This window comes from Zingiber officinale, chromosome 6B, assembly GCF_018446385.1.
Source record: "Zingiber officinale cultivar Zhangliang chromosome 6B, Zo_v1.1, whole genome shotgun sequence".
NCBI lineage: Eukaryota > Viridiplantae > Streptophyta > Magnoliopsida > Zingiberales > Zingiberaceae > Zingiber > Zingiber officinale.
Window position 1 is genome coordinate 100,645,233 of NC_055996.1, and position 20,747 is coordinate 100,665,979.

At 35.5% G+C, this 20,747-nt stretch overlaps 2 protein-coding genes across 4 annotated transcripts; both read right to left on the reverse strand.

Annotated features, from left to right (window-relative positions):
- Positions 1–502: 502 nt before the first annotated feature.
- LOC121988492 (glucan endo-1,3-beta-glucosidase 14-like) lies at positions 503–3,872 on the reverse strand. Of its 2 annotated transcripts, XR_006114035.1 has the most exons (4): positions 3,345–3,872; positions 1,704–2,743; positions 1,075–1,181; positions 503–916 (listed from the first exon to the last, which is right to left on the reverse strand). XR_006114035.1 is itself a non-coding variant. In XM_042541946.1 (3 exons), exons 1-3 carry the CDS (start codon positions 3,394–3,396, stop codon positions 833–835), a joined length of 1,176 nt encoding a protein of 391 aa, XP_042397880.1. In that variant the 5' UTR covers positions 3,397–3,872; the 3' UTR covers positions 503–832. The 2 variants fall into 2 exon arrangements, 1 of the variants encoding a protein (XP_042397880.1); XM_042541946.1 differs by lacking the exon at positions 1,075–1,181.
- Positions 3,873–4,256: 384 nt separating this feature from the next.
- LOC121988493 (TBC1 domain family member 13-like) lies at positions 4,257–18,465 on the reverse strand. 2 transcript variants are annotated; one of them, XM_042541947.1, is made up of 9 exons: positions 18,066–18,465; positions 8,014–8,103; positions 6,863–6,970; positions 6,589–6,738; positions 6,403–6,501; positions 6,198–6,326; positions 5,574–5,750; positions 4,765–4,881; positions 4,257–4,661 (listed from the first exon to the last, which is right to left on the reverse strand). In XM_042541947.1, the coding sequence occupies exons 1-9, from the start codon at positions 18,360–18,362 to the stop codon at positions 4,476–4,478; spliced, it is 1,353 nt and encodes a 450-aa protein (XP_042397881.1). In that variant the 5' UTR covers positions 18,363–18,465; the 3' UTR covers positions 4,257–4,475. The 2 variants fall into 2 exon arrangements, with proteins under 2 accessions (XP_042397881.1, XP_042397882.1); XM_042541948.1 differs by having other exon boundaries at positions 4,260–4,661; positions 6,863–6,967.
- Positions 18,466–20,747: the final 2,282 nt, after the last annotated feature.

Genomic DNA, 20,747 nt, shown 5'->3' on the forward strand with positions numbered 1-20,747 from the left:
ACATAAATTACACTCATTCAAATAGGTACTAGAACTAGTAGTCATCCTATTATCATGGACATAATGTTATAAAAGGATACCAACTCAAATATTCTAAACATGTTCATACGATGCCTTAAAATGATAGTAGAAGGGAGAACAAGATGCAACACAACAAGAAAGTGAACGAGAAAGAAGAGACCCACCAATTAATTTAGGTTGATAACTTATTGCATAATATCACAAATTCATGTGCATGAGTGAACAAAACAAAAGGCATCCAAACTCCATATAACGTTTGAGTTTCTCTGAGTCTAAAGATTGAAATGTTGCTAACTTTTTTGCAAATTTTTCAGTGATTTACCTCATTACACCAAAGACATACATCCATATCATCTAAAACACAAACTGAACTTTACAGTGGAGGGACCTCGGAGATTTTGAACAGTTTTGAGAACTCAGTAACTTTTTTTTTTAAAAAAAATGCAGCAATAAATGTGATGAAAACAACAAGATCCAGCCATACACAATAACTTATTTAATTATTGTTTACGATCAAAAGTTAAGCAGCTAGTTATAACATAGGCCCCGATCAACGAGGGGCCCCAGTATGAATTTGTTCATGAAATTAAAACAGGAATATAACTCTCAGCTTCCATATCTCTAGCAATTTTTTCCTATTGATATTTACTAGACATCACTGATATAATTTCTGAGATCATGTGGGGAGAAGCATTGCTACCGGCATTGTACTTGTCAACAGAAAATGTAGATACTACAACAAAGAGCAGGTACAAGGATCCAACCGAAAATTGCATGGTCCATTGCTTGAAGCAGTACTTGTGTTGTCAAACTAAATGGTCAAAGACAGAATGACTGTCATAAAGCATGTGAGAACAATGTTGTATGTTGCTAATGAACCTTGCACATGGATATCCTGCAACAATTGCAAAGCAAAGGAAGAAAATTAGCAAGTCCAAGTAATGAAACCAGAGTTCTTGATAATGCAAATAAATATTAGTAATTCACATGTCTCAATAGTGACACTTCGAACCTCTAAATTAAGATTCACAAATATGTAATGAAATTCTCAACCTCTACATTATGCCTCAAGGCCTAGTGATTGAAAATGGTGACAAAGTTGATCAACTGTGTTGTCTCAGTTGCTGCTCCAAGTAATTTTCCTCAACAATCAACTGGAACTGTGACATTTAAGTCTTCCACATGTTAAAGATTATTGTCAAATAGAGCACTATAAATACAATAACATGTGAATTTCCATATTGTTTGGATAGAGTATGAATGATGGATTAAAGATCCAAGAGAACAACACTAATTGTTTGTCACACTGTTGACATTGTTCTAACGTAGATGTGGCTATTTAGATAATGCGCCAGAACTTTCAGATTCCAGACTGGCTCACCTCATCTTGGTAATCTAAAGACACTATCAGGCGTACCACTTTTTTTGGTTGGTATAGTAAGTTCCTAGTCAAATGGTAAATTATATCCTCTAAAGTTATAACTTGATTCATCAATTATGCTTGAAGTATTATTGAAGTGTCTGATTATAGATTGCATTGGTTTTGTTTTAACATATCTTCAGCATTGCAACTTCTTCAGTGTTTAGCAAGGCATTCGGGATTCTCAGTTCCCAGAGACAATCTTGTTATAATTTTCTTTTAAAAAACATAAATAATTTATGAAACATTGAACACATGCTACCTTCAAAGTTAAGTGAGATGGAGATGCAGATGAAGACTTCAGTCCAGAATAGCCAATATCATACGCTATGCTCCCATTTGGCTCGAATAGCCCATAGTGTTTCTCAGAATTCGCTCCAGTCTTCGAATCCTCATTGAACAAGGCAAAAATATATGCTTTAACCACGATTTTTGGCCTAAGTGGTGTCCCTTTCTTCTTGAAAAGGCGCTTACGAAGATTAAAATTGTAAGTCCTTGCATTCTGGAGGTTAGCTCCTGTTTCATTGTCAGTACTTGCAGAAGCCCATCCGGTCTCTGATATCCTGACTTCCATCTTGTCATATCCAGCAGCTTCCAGAGCAGCATAAGCGGCATCTATTTGAGCATCAAGCATGTTGTCATAGTGTAGATCAGTCTTTGGATCATGCACTCCATTATTGGACAGGAAAAGAGCATAATTGATATCAATATTCTGAGGGTCATATGTGTAAGCCAAGAATGGATATGCGTTAAGATAAAATGGACTACCAATCTGGGAAAAGAATTCCAGGATGGGCTTCATGTAAACAAGGACATCATCTTTAAAAATGCACGATGAGGGAGGAAAGGAATTAGCAAAAACAGCCTGTGAATGTGGTGTTGACAACTCAATACTGTCTGCTAATTGTAGACTCTTGAGAGCATTATAAACATTCTTTATGGCACCAACAAGAGCTTGAGCAAGTTCCTGATCAGTACTTCCCAACACTTCATTCCCCACTACAATCCCTCGGATACGGGTATCAGGCAAAAATGATTGCACATTAACCTTGATCCAGCTAACAGCATGTTCTTCATTGACACTCATTTCTCTCAGATACCCATTATTAATTGCTACAGTCAAATCAAGCCCAGACCCTTTGAATGCATTGAGCACACTGGGATCTGCATCATAGATTCTCACATTCTTTATCTTTGCTGCTTTAAGAAGTGTGACCACTCTTTCGGGTGATGGTAAATTGTCTGCAATCCTGCCATAGTTTATCCCGTAGGTTCCAGTAAATGCCAGAACCTTAGCTGAACCTTTATAACAACAGAGACAAACAACTTTTTACTAAGACAAGTTTGCGCTTATGTTTAGAGAAAAATAACATGAGTAGCAAACCATCTAGTACTAAAAAATATAAGTTAGTTTATATGCTACTTTCATCCAAAGAATCAAAGTCAAGAACTGCTAGCACAATATGAATTGTAAGATTTGACTGCTGAATTAACGATATCAATCACCATATCCTAATTAGAGTTCAATACTTCTTGAGTTGAATGCCAACTATTCCTTACTATTTGTCTGATGCAAAGTTAGGATCCACGTTCCCATGAATAAAAACTCATCAAAGGAAGAAGGAGAAGAAGTGATAAGAAGAGTCTTTCTGCTCATCTCAATAAAAAAAATGAGAATCTAACAGAAAGAAGAGGGAAAACGAATCATAATTGAGGCCGTGTAAAGTTACATTGAAGCAGCAAGAAAACGAATCATAATTGAGGCTGTGTCAAGGAACATTGAAGCAGCAAGAAACTAGTGTCATCTCAAGGCGAACTGGCGCCGCCCCTAAAAGTCGAAATCAAGTGACGAAATTGAGATAATTTGCAAGCAAATGAGAAAGTTGAAGGAGAAGAAACCAACCACAAAGAAGAGATACGCACAGGACGCAGAAGAAGAGCATCGGAATCCTCATCGCTTCTTTATTCACAACAAAACGCAGGAAGGGGGCGACAACGCCGGCGAAAACTCCAAGCGCGGAGGTAGAGGCCGATAGTACCCTAAGCAGCGACAGGAGTCAAAATAATAAATGCTAGGTTTTTGCCTCATCCGGAGGCATGCCATAGACCAGATTCCCGTACTCCTCAGCCAAATCGCGGTCGCCGCCACCAGAAAAACCACCGGAGCACCACGAATCGAAACAACAGTTAAAAAGAGAGAAAGAGGGAGAGATCGGACGCGTTCGAATAAGCAAATCGAGCTTCAGATCCACCGCGACGTCTTAGATTCTTGGTTTCTTGGGTTGGGTCATGCAGTGGCGGCCGTTACTTCGTAGACAAGTAGCAGGCGGCGGAGGCGTCGTGGATTGAAGGCGGCGAGTGAGAAAGCGATGGTGGAGCAATAGGCGGAGGAGGAGGAGGAGGAGAGGAAAGGAGGGAGAAGGAAACGACCGCGTACCCACCACCTCCCTCTCAAAGTTCCACCTCACACACCGCCGCTTTCGCGATCATCCGGTCCGCGTCGTGACTCACCACCAGCACCAGTGGAAACCGATTGGAGGATCGTGAATCCATAGCGGCACCAGCAAGCTTCACTTTATACATTATTCACCCTGGACATTGAAGAATATCAAAACTCCTCCCTAGAAATTTGAAATCTGTCATTCCGAATCCTACCGGGCACCGGCTACCGCCTACCGTAGGAGAAAATATTTCACTCAACCCCAATTTTTTTTTCGAAAAAATCACTTCACCTCCTGCAGTTCAGCAAGTCGCAACTTCATTTATACAAATTCACCCGATAATTTAAAGAATATCAATTCCACCCCTGAGATTTTGAAATCGGTTCCCTTTTACCGCTGAGGAAACATATTTCAAATATCACCCATTTTTATCCCCCAAAAGAAAACTTCAGCATCGCAAAGGAATATATTAACTGTGACTATTTAAAGTCAACTATATAAATTTTGTTTCACCATTAAATAACAAAGAAAACGTATCAGACGAGCACATCTCCATTGAATTGCAAGTAAACATTAGAACTTGCCAATAGCTTCTAAGGCATGATACCAAAAGGCCGAGGACTTGTTATGGGAATCAGATGATGTGCTACATCCAAAAGATTTTCCAGGTCAACTTTAGGGTAGTGCTGAAGGAGCTTCAAGTTCGATATGAAATCGCCGGACAAGAGATCGCCTCTGACGCATAGCAACATAGCGCAACAGACTCGCAGTAGCATATCCTGCATCGTGCTAAGTTAAAGTGAAAATGTTGCAAAACTTGAATGATGCTTTTGAGGTCAATGGTACTATGGAAGTGTAGTTAAGGCATCGAAGGGCACCTACTTGCACCCCGGAAGGATGGCTGAGAAGACAATCCCATATCCTCATGATAGACGAGAGTTCAAATTCCTGGGTTAGTAGCAAGGTAATCCACCTGAATGCATAGAACTGAGGATTCATCTGCACGTGAAAAATGGTAGATAAAATACTATGCTATGTGCATTAAAATAGTTAAGCAGTTCACATGAACAAGACACAAAATAACCTTTTCTTTTCTTATGAGCATATATGGAAAAAAGAAGGCCTTCTATTTCGGCGAAGGTGAATTTCTAACCCAAGGCAAGCTTGGCAACAACAATTAATGGTTTTTTTTCACTCTCAACCAATCAATAAGTAGTCTGCACGAGCTACCAATAACATGTCCTAAAGAGAAATGGACAAATGAAGCATTGGATCATTATCAAAGTCTTTAACTGCTAATTACTGCCAGCATATTTTACATGCTTGATTTAAAGCACCTTAACGTGCTCATTATGTTTTTGCTCTTTCTAGACAGCGGCGCCTTATAATTTGATAGCTTTGTTACTTTTCAACAATACACCTTGATATCCTCCATTGGCTCTCAACTTTCCAACTCTTTAAATCCACATAGATACATATTGTCTCAATCATCCTTTAATCTGAGTATATTGTTGACTTCTTGTTGTGATACATGGCATACATGAATTAAACTAAAATGCTGCAGCCGATGGATGTGTTTTGAATCTTACCATCCGAGCAACAATGTCTGACTTCTTGACGATTGAGACACAAACATTATAGAATCTCCATATGACAGCACGGAAAATAGAAGAATGTGATTTATCAAATACCTTGGAGTTATCAAGATGTCGCCAAAGTTCTTCATCATTGGCTTTAAGAAGTTGAGAAAAATGCAGGAGAGTAGAATGGATTCCAACAGAGCTATTATCTAGTTGTTGACAGAAATGGTCCACAGAGCCACTCAATAGTCGAACAAAGCATTCGAAACTATCTGCTTCAACAGCTGACTGAAAAAAAATGCACAAGAAACACCCAGTCAGCTTCTTGAGCTCGCAGAAGAAATATCAACTATGCACCCATCAAAAATCAAAAAAGAAAGTAGTTTCATATGTGGTTCCAACAAATTGCAATTCACTATGTCAATTCAAGTTCTCTTAAAACCCTAACCAATAAAGGTACCAACGTCTAACATAAAGTGGCATGATTTCATTGATATAAAATCAATGTTCATAATCTAGACATGAAAAACTCATACAACGATATCAAGGTGACAAGGTCTTAGTTGAGCAATAGTTTTCTAATTTTTGACTGCTTAAAAGAAAATGTAGTAAACAAAGGAAACCTTCATTATAATCGACAGTAAAGCTGAAAAAAAAACAGAATTAAATTATGTAGTATGTAGTGTACTAGCAGCTTTCTGAACGAAGAACCAAGCAAGAGGAAGGTTCACCTACAGCATCTTCGCCTTCTGGGTTCATACGAAATACATAGTATAGCAGGGCTAAGACCTCATTCATTCCTTGCACATAACCAATTGCTGGATTCATTTTAGCAAATAGAAGAAGAATATTCCTCATAGCCTCCTGTCATTGAAACATGATATCCAATCATCTAGTTGATGAATTAGTTGCTAAAATCATAGATCATAAAAATAGCTACTAGGTTCTTCCTGCTAAAGGAGGAATTGCCAGAGAAAAAGTTCAAATCTTGATGTGTTCGGTGGAGATCGCGATCAATTTGCTCAACAATCTCTGCGTCCTAGGTAGCATAAAAAGCTTAGCTTCGATTGGCAGTCAGCTTAAATTACTGACAAAACAGGATAATAACCTGGGCAAATCAAAGTACCTTGAAATATTGATTCCAGAAGCTACCATTTGCAAGGCATAATGGATGGTCCCCATTTGAGATTTCACGCCGGCAAAGCAATCCACCAGTATCATTATCTTGACAATGTCTAGTTGAATTTACCAACTCATCCTCAGCGGAATGTTCTGACTGGCTAATGAAACTTATAGTTAATAAAAAATTATAAGCTAAAGTTTTCCCACAGAGATAAAAGCACAAAGATGATCAGGAGAACTAGTGATAAGGTCGACATGTAAAAAGGTCAAACACTCACAGGATTTACTAAATGTTCTCTTTTCAGTTCAGAAAATCTTAATCTGTTCTTGACAAGTTCTTCTTCCCATAAATGTTTCTGAGTGGGTAAATAGCCCAACAATAACTGCTTCACCAAGATAACGAAACATACGTCAGTCTAAAAAAAAGCAAATTTACAAATTAGACAGAAACTATCAACAAAGACAATGGATTTCTTCTGTTGTAGTATTGATGGGTAACAGATTTGAATCACAGCATGGATTATGAGCATTCTAAATATGGGAAAGATGCATCTTGTTCTGCAAATCATAGAGCTGCCCTTTGTGTTACTAGATAAACTGTGTGATTTAAAGGATGAACTTCTAGTTGGACAAGCCTATTGCCTCATAATGGGAAAGGAAATAAGGAATTAACCCTGTCTAGATGGCTAAAGTCTCGGAGGGCAAAAAATCCCATTGAAATGTAGGTTTTCTCCTAGCTCCTCATTCAAGACAAACTTCCTTGCAGGATGTTACACGCTTCATGAGTTCTGTTTGTGATTTTTGTAGCATGGGTAGGCACTTGACCATTTTCTAAAGGTTACCCTATCATATAAGAGGTTTCACACTCTTCTCTATTTGTCAAACAGCTGGAATTTTCTTCACTCCCTCCGACTTGAGCCAGAACAATGTTCAAACCCAGTGGTTTCATCATTAGCAGTCACACCAAAGTGGTGGCCACCCATGTAGACTTCTTCCTTTGCTGTGCAGATGTTGTATGGTCTCATCATCAGAACTGCATGGTCGATTTGGACTAAACGGAAGAAAGGACTGAACATGTATCCAGGCATTCTGCCACAGATCATAATTTGTTGATTTGTTCTTAATGCAAGTGTGTGCCCCCCATGAAATAGTTTTGCACCTTCACCTTAGACATAGTTCCAAAATACCTTCAAAACATTGTTTATAAGAATGGTTATAAATCTGCTAGGTGTCTAATTGTCCAATTCAATCTTCATTTGATGTATTCTGAGTTTCATCTACAGAGATTGCTGAAATTATATCTAAAGCAGTTGGACCATATCATCGGATGTATGCACAAGAATTGCAAATCGTATATATACATGAAGACCTACATTTATGCATATATTGTAAGAAAATATTAAATTGAATAGAAATAATAGGGTAAAACCTTCCAAACAATTGAGCGGAAATCTCTATCAAGGTCACCACAGCAGGCAATTGATTGCAACACTTCCAAATTTATGACATTCTGGGAAAGCTGTCAAAAAAAATTGTTTTATGGAAATAATCAATAATGTCCCTGTATCCAAATAACAATATATCCTTAACCTGGATATACTAATATTCATGTGTTCATTCAAATCCTGCACAAGCAATAACAATAGTTTGGAAGATTTCTGACAATGAACACTTGATATTGGAAAACTTACAAAATAAAACATATGTTTCTAAGCTATCAAAAAGCAAGCAAGATAGCAAAGAAAATGATATGTTACAGCTTTAGTATGTTAGGTTGTATGTATTTGAAGTTAGCACATAAGAAACTGTTGATTCAGGCTAACCAGATATCTAAAGCATTCTCAAATTAACTTGAAGCTAAATAAGTGATGGCTGATCCTGAATACAAATATAGATACGAGTGATCATGTGTTGGTATTATTTTTGTGAATAAACATCTATGTTAAAACTATCACGAAAACCAAGTTGGAAATTTACATGGACTAATATGAAAATATGATTTTATTTCCCATCATGTTGTATGTACATCTCACTAATTTAAACGGTTTAATGAAGTGGCAAGTTTACTGCAGAAACGCAGTGTTGGATGGGTAGTAAAGAAAGTTGGAACTTTCATGTAAAAATAAAATTGAGTTATTGCTACTTTCCCATGTTGTATAATAAATTCATATAAAACATGTCCAGAATCATCATGCCAAATCACTGAGAATATTGATGTACCAAAGCGGACGCGTACCATAATCCTGTAATTCGTGAGAACGAGTGGTTGATCTTTCAGATCTATGCGTTATTCCTCGAGAGCCCTTTCAATTATCTCTAGATCTTATTCTAGTAATGGGATTTAGAATATGGGAACATGATACGCAAGATCCGGAGACCATCACCCTTAAATAGATAATTCAGCAATTACCTCCTATTATTTCTGTTTTAGTCCATCATTAAAATAGAAATTGTACTTTTGGCCTCTACCCATAAAAGGCCCATATCCTATTAGATACATTAAAGCCCAATAACCAAAACTTTAGATGATAACTTTAATTCGAGCTTAACTTTACTGAACAACCCACAACATGTAATCTCTCACATATAAGCCCATACAATTAATTGATCCAACAATCTCTCACTTGGACTATATGTGTACCTTATGATTATGTGTTGTGAAAATAACCGTACGAGCTCAAAAATGTTGTATTACTGAAATGTATCTATTACCAATCTCGTCCATCAATCATGTCAATACAAGATCAAAGCAGACTTTGTTACACTCGTGATAACTCGACCCATCAATGGTCACATGTGCCAAAACAATTGAACGACATGGACTATGATATGGATGTGTAGAAAGGAAACTTCACACAATATGATCATAACGTGCCTATTTCCAACTGGTCCAACCTTAAATCTTATTGAGATCAAACTTTCACCATAATCGGAATGTAAATAAACTGAAACTTCATTTCTGCAGAAAGTAGCCATAAATATATATAACTGAAACTATCTATTACATAAAAGCATTTAGAATAACAAACTCCCACTTAAGTCTAAAAATTCTCAAATGACAAAACACCCGTATGAGTAGTGTGCTCATGAAACAATTTGGGTAGAAGTCCCTTTGTTAGTGGATCTGCAACCATGGAGTTTGTACCAATATGCTCAATAGACAACTAACCATTCTGAATTCTTTCTTTAACAACTAGGAACTTAATGTCAATATGCTTTGACTTTGTTGAGACCTATTGTTATTGGAATATAAAACTGCTGACTTATTGTCACAATGCAACTTCAGTAGTCTTTTAATACCATCAACAATGCGTAGTCCTGTGACAAAATTTCGCAGCCATACCCATGATTGGATGCCTTATAACACGCTATAAACTCAGCTGCCATGGTAGAAGATGCTACAAGAGACTATTTAGCACTCTTCCAAGAAATGGCACCTCCAGCAAGGAGATAAATATAGCTCAATGTAGATTTTATACTATCTTGGCATCCAACAAAATCGGAGTCAATATAACCAATGATCTTAAGCTGATCCAACCTCTGATACATGAGCATGTAGTCTTTTGTTCTCTGTAAATACCATAAAACTCTCTTGACTGCTTTCCAATGTTGTATTCCTGGTTTGCTTAAATATCTTCCCAACATCCCTGTCACGTATGCAATATCTAGTCGTGTACAGACTTGAGCATACATTAGACTCCCCACTGCTGATACATAGGGAATCTTCTCCATTTCCTTTTGCTCAAAATCATTTTTAGGGCACTAATCGAGACTAAACTTGTCTCCCTTAGCTATAGGGGTATCACCTGGTTTATCCTCTAGCATCCCATAATGCTTGAGAACCTTTTTGATATATCTTTTATGTAATAAAACAAGAGTACCTCGAGAGCGATCCTGATGTATTTGGATGATGCATCACCAAGATCTTTCATCTCAAAATTCTTAGCTAGAAATCTCTTGGTTTCCTGCAATAGTTATATATCGTTACTAGCAAAAAGTATATCACCAACATATAAAACCAGAAAAATATGTTTACTCCCACTGAACTCAGGGCTGGTCCTGACTTTTGGGGGCCCTTGGGCAAAAAGAGAAAAGGGGTCTCTATAGGAATTTTTTTATTTATGTACAATTTAAATATAGTTTAATAGAAAAACTTAAAAATTAATATATTTTATTTAAAATATGATAAACTCTATACAAAATATATTTGTCAAAAATTTTCAAAAAGTGCAACACCATATAAAATATGTTTTCTAAGTTTCTCTAAAAAGTGTAATACCTACAAATATAAAAAAAATAAGTATGAAATAATCATTGAAAAAATCTATATCTTCTAGAATTTTGAGAAGCAAAATCATCAATAAGGTTTTCAAAATTAAGTTTTTCTAACACCTCATTTTCGATATATAGAATTATCAAGTCATTTACATTCAAATCATTATCATCATTTTCTCTTAATTCTTCCTACTAATTCGTTGAATGATTATGATCATCATTTTCTCTCAATTCTTCCCGCTCATTGATTGCATGATCATTTAGTTCTTCTTGATTACTTAATTGTTGCTCATTTGTTGCATGATCATTTAGTTTTTCTTGACTTTCTTCTTATAATTCATCAACTGAATCTTTAAATGAAGAGATAGTTTTAAAAAACTTATGAAGAACACCTTTATGAGTTTTAATAATCTGTTTCACTACTTTTCTTTTATTTCTTTTCTGCTCCAAGATTAATATTTCTTTGGAAACATATTTATACTATTAATTTCAAGTGTAAAAATAAAATACACAAAACCAGCAACAAAACTAACAATGAAACAAACACAAGCAGTGAAAATAATAGTCAAAGAACAATAAAGCCTAGTTTGTACTTGAAGCAATCGATATAATCTATTATATGATGATTAAAATTGGGATGATTTATTTAAATTCTTTTAAATCTATAAGAAAAAAATATAAAATATTGGTTCCAATATAATATTAAAAATTAATATTGAATATTGACAATAAGAAAAAATATAGATAAGTAGGTAACTTACGTTGTAAGTTTATATATTGATGAATGATGAAATTAAAATTTCAATTGGAGAATAAACTTTTCTGATTTAATTAGAAGAGATTAAAAGGAGAAGAAGAGAGGAAATTAGCGTTCAGTATTCATATTTTACTCTTTAGAGTCTTATATAACTTCTGTAAACAAATTAATGAATAAAGAGTTGTACAAGAAACAAAATCTTGGAAAGAGAACAAAGAATCTTTTACCTTCCTTCTTTTTTCTTTCTTTTCTTTTTTTATATTTTTTTCTTACATTTTAATAGAAAATATATATGTTTTACTTTTATTAAAATAATTCAACAAAATATATATATATAGACCTTTATTAAAATAATCCAATAAAATATATTTTTTTAGGTTTTTATTAAAATAATTTAATTATATATAATATATATTATATATGCATATCAAATTTGGGGGCCCCTAAAAACTGAACTTATGGTATACACAATCATCAACTATATTCATCTAAAAATCGAACGAGATGATCGCTTGATGAAACTTAAAATACCATTGTCGAGACACCTGTTTAAGTCCATAGATGGATTTCTTGAGTTTGCAAACCATATTGTCTAGATTTCAGGACACAAAACTTTCTGACTGCATCATATAAATTGCTTCATCAATGTCACCATTGGGAAATGTTGTCTTTACATCCATCTGGTGTAACTCAAGGTTGAAATGTGGCACTAATGCCATTATAATTCTAAAAGAGTCTTTCGAAGAAACCGGAGAGAAAGTCTCTTTATAGTCAATGCCTTCTCTTTGAGTAAAATCTTTTGCGACAAGACGAGCTTTATACCTTTCCACATTGCCTTTCGAACCCCTCTTGGTTTTAAATATCCATTTGTAACCAATGGGCTTCACACCTTTAGACAATGGGACAAGATCCCATGCGTCATTGTCGTCCATGAACTTTATTTCCTCATTCATGGCATCAGTCCACTTGAGAGAGAACTTTCCATGGCTTACAGAAGTTGATAGGATCATCTTCCATCAATCCAATGTCTACCTCATGTTCCTGAAGAAAAATAATGTAATCATCTGACACTACATTTCTTCTCTCTAATGGATCTCCTTAATGGCATAGGTTCTGGGGGTGATTGAGTTTGTTCATTTTGGATATTGTCTTGAATAGGAAGATTTCCAACATTGTCTTGATGTATTGTGTCTTGGTCAGGGGCAGGAACGAGATCCTGATCAATGAACACCTATGGGAATATTGACAAATTCCTCATCAAAGACAATATCTCTAACCGTATCTCCTCCCACAAACTTAACATCCTTAAAGAACCAGGCATTTCCCGACTCAAAAATCGACTTAGTTGTGGGATCATAAAATTTGTACCCCCGGATCTTTCGAAGTATCCAATAAAATAACAACTAACTGTCCTTGAGTTCAGTTTCTTTTCAGAGGATTTATAAGGTCTTGCCTTAGCTAGACATCCCCAAACTTGCAAATGCTTAGGACTAGATTTTTTTCATGCCCAAAGTTCATAAGGAATTTTGGTAGTTGCTTTAGTGGGAACCCTATTAAGGACATATGCTGCAGTCTTTAGTGCTTCTCCCAGAGCGATTCAGGTAAGGTAGAATCAATGATCATACTCCTCACCATGTCCTTAAGCGTTCTATTTTGTCTTTCAGCAACACCATTCATAGTGGGCGAACCCGGCATGGTGTACTGTGGGATGATATCACATTTCTCTAGGAATTTAGTAAAAGGTCCTGGACGTTGTTCACCTGAACCGTCATATCTATCATAGTATTCACCACCACAGTCAGATCTGACGCTTTTAATTCTTTTGCCGAGTTGATCTTCAACTTTAGCTTTATACCAATGAATGTGCCTTTTCATGAATGAGATAAATGAAGTCATATATTGAAAAATCATCTGTTAACATTATAACATACAATACTGTTGACCATTCCATGAAGCCGAAGGGAATGACCCACAAATATCAGCATGTATAAGTTCTAAGACGTCTGAAGTCCTGTTAGCTTCAAATCTCCTCTTATTAGTTTGTTTTCCTTATATGCAATTAACACAAATATTAAAATCTATAAAATCTAAAGGATCGAGAATTTCGGTTGACACAAGTCTCTGTATTCTCCTATCGGAGATATGTCTCAATCTCTTGTGTCATAACACAGCTGAATTCTCGTTCATTAATTTTCTTTTAGTGCCTTTACTAGTTTGCAGGGATTCATTAAATGAGGCAATAGTATCTAATGAATAAAGATTATCATTATTTAATAAAGAACCAGAACCAACTAAATTTGAATCACGAAACAAACTGAATATCTCATTTCCAAAAGAACAAGTAAGACCGAATTTGTCCAAAGCAGAAATAGAAATCAAATCCCGTCGAAATGACGATACAATAGATGTTTCAAATACAAATAAATTCTAGTTTTTAACAATAATCTAAATTTCCCAATTGCCTCAACTTGAACTTTGTTGCCATCACCAACATAGATGAATCTTTCAGCATCATTTGGTTTTCGGCAATTCAGACAACCCTGCATAGACACACTGATGTGAGTTGTTGCACCAGAATCTATCCACAATATGTGTCTAGGCACTGAAATTAAATTAACCTTAGAACAAACCATATTGAGAAGCATACCTTTCTTAGCACGCCAAGCGTGATAATTACTGCATTGCTTCTTTATATGCTCATCACCACCACAAAAGAAACAACAAGAGCTTTGAGGATCAATTAGACCTTCTATGGATCACTTGGACCCTTTAGTTGTTTCTTCGGAGACGGTGTATATGCAGCTTCCTTAGCCTTCCTTTTTTGTATTGGTCCCTTCTGTTTTGAAGTAGAGGCAAAATGAGCACTTTCTATCTTATCTTGCTTTGTCCTTTCCTCTTCCTGAACACAGTGTGATATGAGCTTATTCAGATACTAGGTCTCTTTTTGACAATTGTAGCTCACTTTAAACTGATTAAATTGTGGTGGACGAGATATCAAAACCAGATGCACTAGCAAGTCCTCAGAGAGGTCAAGCTTGAGTGCTTTCAATCTAGAAGCAAGATGAGATATTTCCATAATGTACTCTCGTATGTTGTCTTTACCCCTATATCTCATTGAAACTAGATTCGCCAGGAGTGTACCAATTTCAGACTTTTCACTCTTGGCAAACCTCATTTCAATATTTTGAAGGAACTCTTTTCCTCCGTAGACATTGTGCCCCTAAAAGTTTCTGAAATGGCTTTCTTCATGATCATGAGACACATGCGATTCGACCTCTTCCATTTTTCAAACTCCCTCTTTTTATCAAAGGTACTCTTATTAGTAATGGCAGGAGGACCGTCAACCCTGATCGCAAGGTCCAAGTCCATGACTCCAAGAACTATAAGTAGGTTTTCTTTCCATGATTTAAAGTTTGAGCCATTTAACATTGGAATTAAATTGATGTTGGAACTGATATTAGCAAGAATCATATCTGAACAGAGAACAAATAGCCAAAACGATATACATGTTCAATAATTATCCATAAAATTTAATAATCAATAAATTCAAATAATGTAAATCCTATAATAGAATACCAGAAGCTCCATTAATAATCTATCCTTGGACAGAAATTATTAACTTGCAAGTGATATCCTGGTGTAGCAATTAAACACTGATAGTAAATAACATGTCAAATAATAACCTTCCTTTGGGCCGATGAATTATTCACATGTAAATAACTGAATAACCATCACATGCTTATCACCACAAGTGTACATCTAATCCTATTAAATATTCATCTTCCTTTGGGCCAACTAGTATTCATATAAATTACATACATATGACCTGTAATATTTTTAAAATAAATTAACATCTACAAAAGAGGTCACTTTGGTGACATTTTGTTTCAACTAATTCATTTTAAAAATATATATAAAGTAACTGTTAAGACCCTTGGTGACCGGCTAAAGGGGAGGTGAATAGCCCATACACAAAAACAAAACAAAAAGAACCTTTCTGGACTTATAACTTAATTAAAGCACTTGCATAAGACTAATAAAAAAAATTAAAAGGAAAGAGGCACCGAGAATTTACTTGGTTACAATCAGAGAGGTTGTTAATCCAAGACAGATGAAAAAACGCACTAAAAATCTCCTCTGGGCGGAGAAGCTTCTTACAACATTCAAAGCTCACAAAACAAAGTTAAACTCAGACAAACTCAAGCACAAGTGTTGTTACTCTGTAATTCTTATTGTTGTTAGCTTCTGGGAGCAGGACTGCTTATATAACCCTGTTCGGGGTGTCTGGAAGAGTTCTAGGCGCCTAGAATGGGATAAAACTTTATCCCTGACGCAACGTTCAAACGCCATGTCGAATTGGCTAAGAATTCGGTTCCGGGCACCCTGGACGGGTCCAGGCGCCCCGGGGCCAAAAATCAGCTTTTGCTAATTTTTAGTCCCGATCTCCTGCTCCAGTTTCGCTCACATCGGTCCGGGTCTTCCGCTCTGGCTCCGCTCGCTTGGGTGATTTCGGCCATCCGGAATAAGGCTCACCTGAACCCAACTTCCGGCCTTCTCGAGCAAACTTCCGCTCCGGCTTCTCGTCCCTCGGAATCGCTGCTTGCTTCCTTCTCGTTCGTCAACGTACTCTTCCATAGCTTTTCGTCCCTCGGACAGCTGCGTCTTTTGCTTTTCGAGCAATCTTCCGCTCCGGCTTCTCGTCCCTCGGAAACACCGCATGCTCCCTTCTCGTCCGCCGGTGTACTCTTCCGCAGCACCTCATTCCTCAGACACTCCGAGCCCGTCGGCTCTCCCGTACCGTCCTTCTCGCTAGCTGTGTCTTTCGCTCGACTTCCTGTACTCCTAAGTTCCTGCACACTTAGACACAGGGTTAAACACAACAGGACCTAACTTAACTTATTTGATCACATCAAAACTACCTTGGGTACCAACAGTAACCATGTCATTATTTGAAGAAATTGAAAATTCAAATTTTAGACCGTACCAAAATTATGCGATGGGCTAGGAAGTTGAACAGACAAAACCTTTGGAATTCTAAAGTCAAAACCATGAAACCGATTAGAATTCGAAACAACAAAACCTTTGGAATTCTAAAGCCATGATGTGAAAATTAAAATTAAGGTAAGAAATCATAAATTAAATATAGCATACAAGACTGAATGTCATCAATGGGCAATATTTCCCTCCAACCACTAACGCCCGACAGTGGCCAAACGGTAGCCGATTTGCCCGATTTCCAGCGGCTCCAAATCCGAAAGCCATAATTGATCTAGAAAATCCGATATCGAATAATATGTACTGATTCTTTGTGATTTAACATGAATACAAGCTCTAATACTAATTGTTGTATAATAAATTCATATAAAACATGTCCAGAATCATCATGCCAAATCACCGAGAATATTGATGTACCAAAGTGGAAGCATACCTGAAGCCACAATCCTGTAATCTGTGAGAACGAGTGGTTGATCTTCCAGATTTATACTTTCTTCCTCGAGAGTCCTTTCAATTCTCTCTGTATCTTATTCTAGTAATGGGATTAAGAATATGGGACATGATACGCAAGATCCGGAGACCATCACCCTTAAATAGATAATTCAGCAATTACCTCCTATTATTTATGTTTTAACCTATCATTAAAAAAGAAATTATACTTTTGGCCTCTACCCATAAAAGGCCCATATCCTATTAGATACATTAAAGCCCAATAACCAAAACTTTAGATGATCACTTTAATTTGAGCTTAACTTTACATAACAGCCCACAACATGTAATCTCTCACATATAAGCCCATACAAGTAATTGATCCAACATCCCAGACTTGTTCTGACAGCCATATAGGATCAGGATGAAAGCTTTCAGCAATCATTCGCTTCCCACTTATCAATCTTCTTTTTGTGTGAAAAAAAGACTGTGGATAACAACCACTCACGCCAATTCCTTGATGAGGTAGAACATGATAAACAAGAGGCTCCGAAAAAGTATAGAACCTAAAGCTTGCCCATCAGAAGTTACCCGAGACTGAGAAACTAACGACCAGAAGCTGGTAGTCCGACCCAACCACTCCTACCCTATCAATCTACTTTGTTAGGCACTGTAATTTAGCTTTGCACGAGACCTCAGTAGCATAATAGTTAAGTTCCACTTCTCATTAGCGAAATCATCATCAAACCTACATTACACTAGGGCGTTACTTGTTAAGCAGGTAATTCCTATTTCAGATGGAACAAACGATCACTTTTTCGAGTGGTTGGCTTCCCCTTGGATTATTTCCCTTTACCATCAGGAAATTAAAACCCAAATTCTAAAAAAAATAAAAACAACTAAACAAACGCATCAAATTTCCCTGCAAATCACATTGACGTTCTTGTTGAGATTAGGAGGGCAAACGAAAAATCCTTCCTAAACACCAAACTAATAACTAGGACCGAAAGCAGGAAGGAAGCTACCTGGAATTCCAACTCCGATCGTTTCTCCAAAGAAACCTCCTTGCCCTCGATCCTGAAGAGTGTTCTCAACCTAGACGATCCCTCGGAAAAAAACCCGTTCTCCTCACCATCGGTTGGCCATCTTTCCCCATCAGATCTACCTATTCCTAAGAAAAAATGGAAAGTGAGGAGCTCCTCATCCTCTATTTCACCTCCATCGCCGTCGGCATCCTTCTTCTTCTGCATGGTTGTTTTGGATCGATCGGGAAGGCGAGGCATGAAGCTATTGGGGATCTTGAGCTTGCCCTTGAGCGACATGATCGGTTGAGAAGCAGGACCCCAGGAGAGGAGGAGAAGGGAAGACGATGTGAGGTTTTTGGCTCCGCCATGGAGGTGACGGAGAGGGAGGTAATAAAGAGCGACGATGAGGGAGGAGACGAGTAGGTTCGACCGTTAAGTGTAAGAGCAAATTTATAAAATGGAAAAATATAAAAATAAAAATTAAAATAAAAAATAAAAAAATCGAAAGGGCGGCTTGATATCGTTAAAGGGCTTTTATTTATTTATTATCGGATGTTCTATATCAATATATTTTTATTTTTAAAATTATCTTTCGGCAAATTATCGAATTAGTTAGTAGTCATTTTACAATATCCAATTCACATATGAAAGTCTTAAAATTATTAAAATTACGTATTCTGTATCTATTTTATCCTTCTATATTGAATTTATCTCACACGATTGCTATAATATAATAATTAATTTGAGAAATTGTTAAGATTCCTAATTGATACTACACTATAACAATCTATTAAAAAAAAATTCTATTTTATATTTAAAAAATTATTATTATCAAAATAATATATTAAATTGATGTTTGAGAATATAAATATAATAAGAAGAACTAAACGAATACATATGATCTGATTTCATGTTATTCTGAACTTTCTATGTCCATCAGTTGATTTTAACTAAAATAGACTAATGGATCTAAAGATCTCCGAATGACATATAATCAAGTCTTATGTGTTTATCTAATTCTTATACTATATTGAAAACAATGAATTTTTTTTAACATATACATGTTCAAAAAATCATAACTCTTAATATAATATGTCAAATTGATAGATGAACATATAAAATTTAATTTTAAGTCATTCTAAGTTCTTTAGATTCATCTGTTGATTTTGACCGAAATCTACTAATGGACATAGAAAGTTCGGAATGATATAGAACTAGGTCGTATGTGTTCATCTAGTTCTCTATATTATATTCATGCTCTCAAATATCAATTTGACACGTTATATTGAAAGTAATGATTTTTTAAATACGAATCAAATTTTTTGAATACATTGATGTTTAAAAAATCATTGCTCTTAATATAATTGGTCAAATTGATGTTTGAGGGAATGAATATAATTAAAAGAATTAGATAAACATATAAAACTAGTTCTATATTATTTTGAGTTCTCTAAGTTTATCAGTCAATTTCAATCGAAATCAGTTGATTGACTTAGAAAACTTGGAATGATATAAAACCAAATTATATATGTTCGTCTAGTTCTCTTTATTATATTCATTCCCTTAAATATTAATTTAACACACTATATTAAGAGTAATAATTTTTTAAACATAAAATAATTTTTTAAATCTATTGATACAGCAATGGATTAGGAATCTCATTGCGCTGATGAACAATATTTCCATGTAGCAATCAATTAGGATAAAATGTGGAGGAGTAGAATGGTATAAAGTATATGATTTGATAATTTTAAAATTTAAATACATGTTTTAAATATTTCAAAACTTCATCTATGTGGCGTGATAATTTATTATTATTTTTATACTAGTGTAGCAACTACTAATATTATAATATAAATATTTTTTGTGATCCTAACAAACTATATTATAACCGTACTTCATCTTATTAATATTATATTATAATAATATTTTAATTTTGATCAATATTAATAAGAACGACCATCTTGTAATATAGATATTCTATTTTTTGAAACAAGTCAGATATCATATTATAACAACTTTAAATCATAATTATTACAATATAAATAATTTATTTTTATAAATATTAATTAGTATTATATTGTAATATCTAGACATCATTAACTACTACAATTATATGTATGATCCTGTCTAAAACTATGAAGATAATAATTAAGGATGTGATGTTAGAGTTAACGTGGTGAAAATTTCACATAATCCTATAACACAAAAGCATCAGTGTCAGGTCGAGAAGGGGTTCCCGATGTTAGCCCTCCCATATTCAAGTCAATCTCTAACGATCTCAAGAAATGGAGAATTGTAGCTAAAAGATGTAGATGTTAGAGTGTATACTAAAAGCCTAGCTTTTGGTATAAACATTTATCTAGAAATAAGAATCACATTGGTCAAATGTCTACATTTATGATAAATGTAGTTGTTCAATTAATTTATATTGTAGATGACATGGTGTGTGGTGTCACACACAGAAGATCATGTTATCAGTACCTTATAAATTATAAACAGTAGCTCACGACCATGATGGAAAGGAACAAACCATTGGAAGGTCGTAGTGTAATTAGATATTAGTTTATCTTGACTATATAATTACACTAGTACACTCAGAGTGTATTGAGTAGGACCATTAGAGGTCGTTTCTTTTATACTGACTTTATAAAGGAACAAAGACCTCAGTTATTATGGAAG

Excerpts from the sequence above, each read along its gene's own strand:
- LOC121988492 (XM_042541946.1), bottom strand. The coding sequence starts at position 3,396 with ATGAGGATTCCGATGCTCTTCTTCTGCGTCCTGTGCGTATCTCTTCTT. Across the intron at positions 2,744-3,344 it reads GTGCGTATCTCTTCTTTGTG|GTTCAGCTAAGGTTCTGGCA; the intron begins GTTGGTTTCTTC and ends GTTGTTATAAAG. Across the intron at positions 917-1,703 it reads CATCTCACTTAACTTTGAAG|GATATCCATGTGCAAGGTTC; the intron begins GTAGCATGTGTT and ends CAATTGTTGCAG.
- LOC121988493 (XM_042541947.1), bottom strand. The coding sequence starts at position 18,362 with ATGTCGCTCAAGGGCAAGCTCAAGATCCCCAATAGCTTCATGCCTCGC. Across the intron at positions 8,104-18,065 it reads GATCGGAGTTGGAATTCCAG|CTTTCCCAGAATGTCATAAA; the intron begins GTAGCTTCCTTC and ends TTTTTTTGACAG. Across the intron at positions 6,971-8,013 it reads TCCGCTCAATTGTTTGGAAG|CAGTTATTGTTGGGCTATTT; the intron begins GTTTTACCCTAT and ends ATCTTGGTGAAG.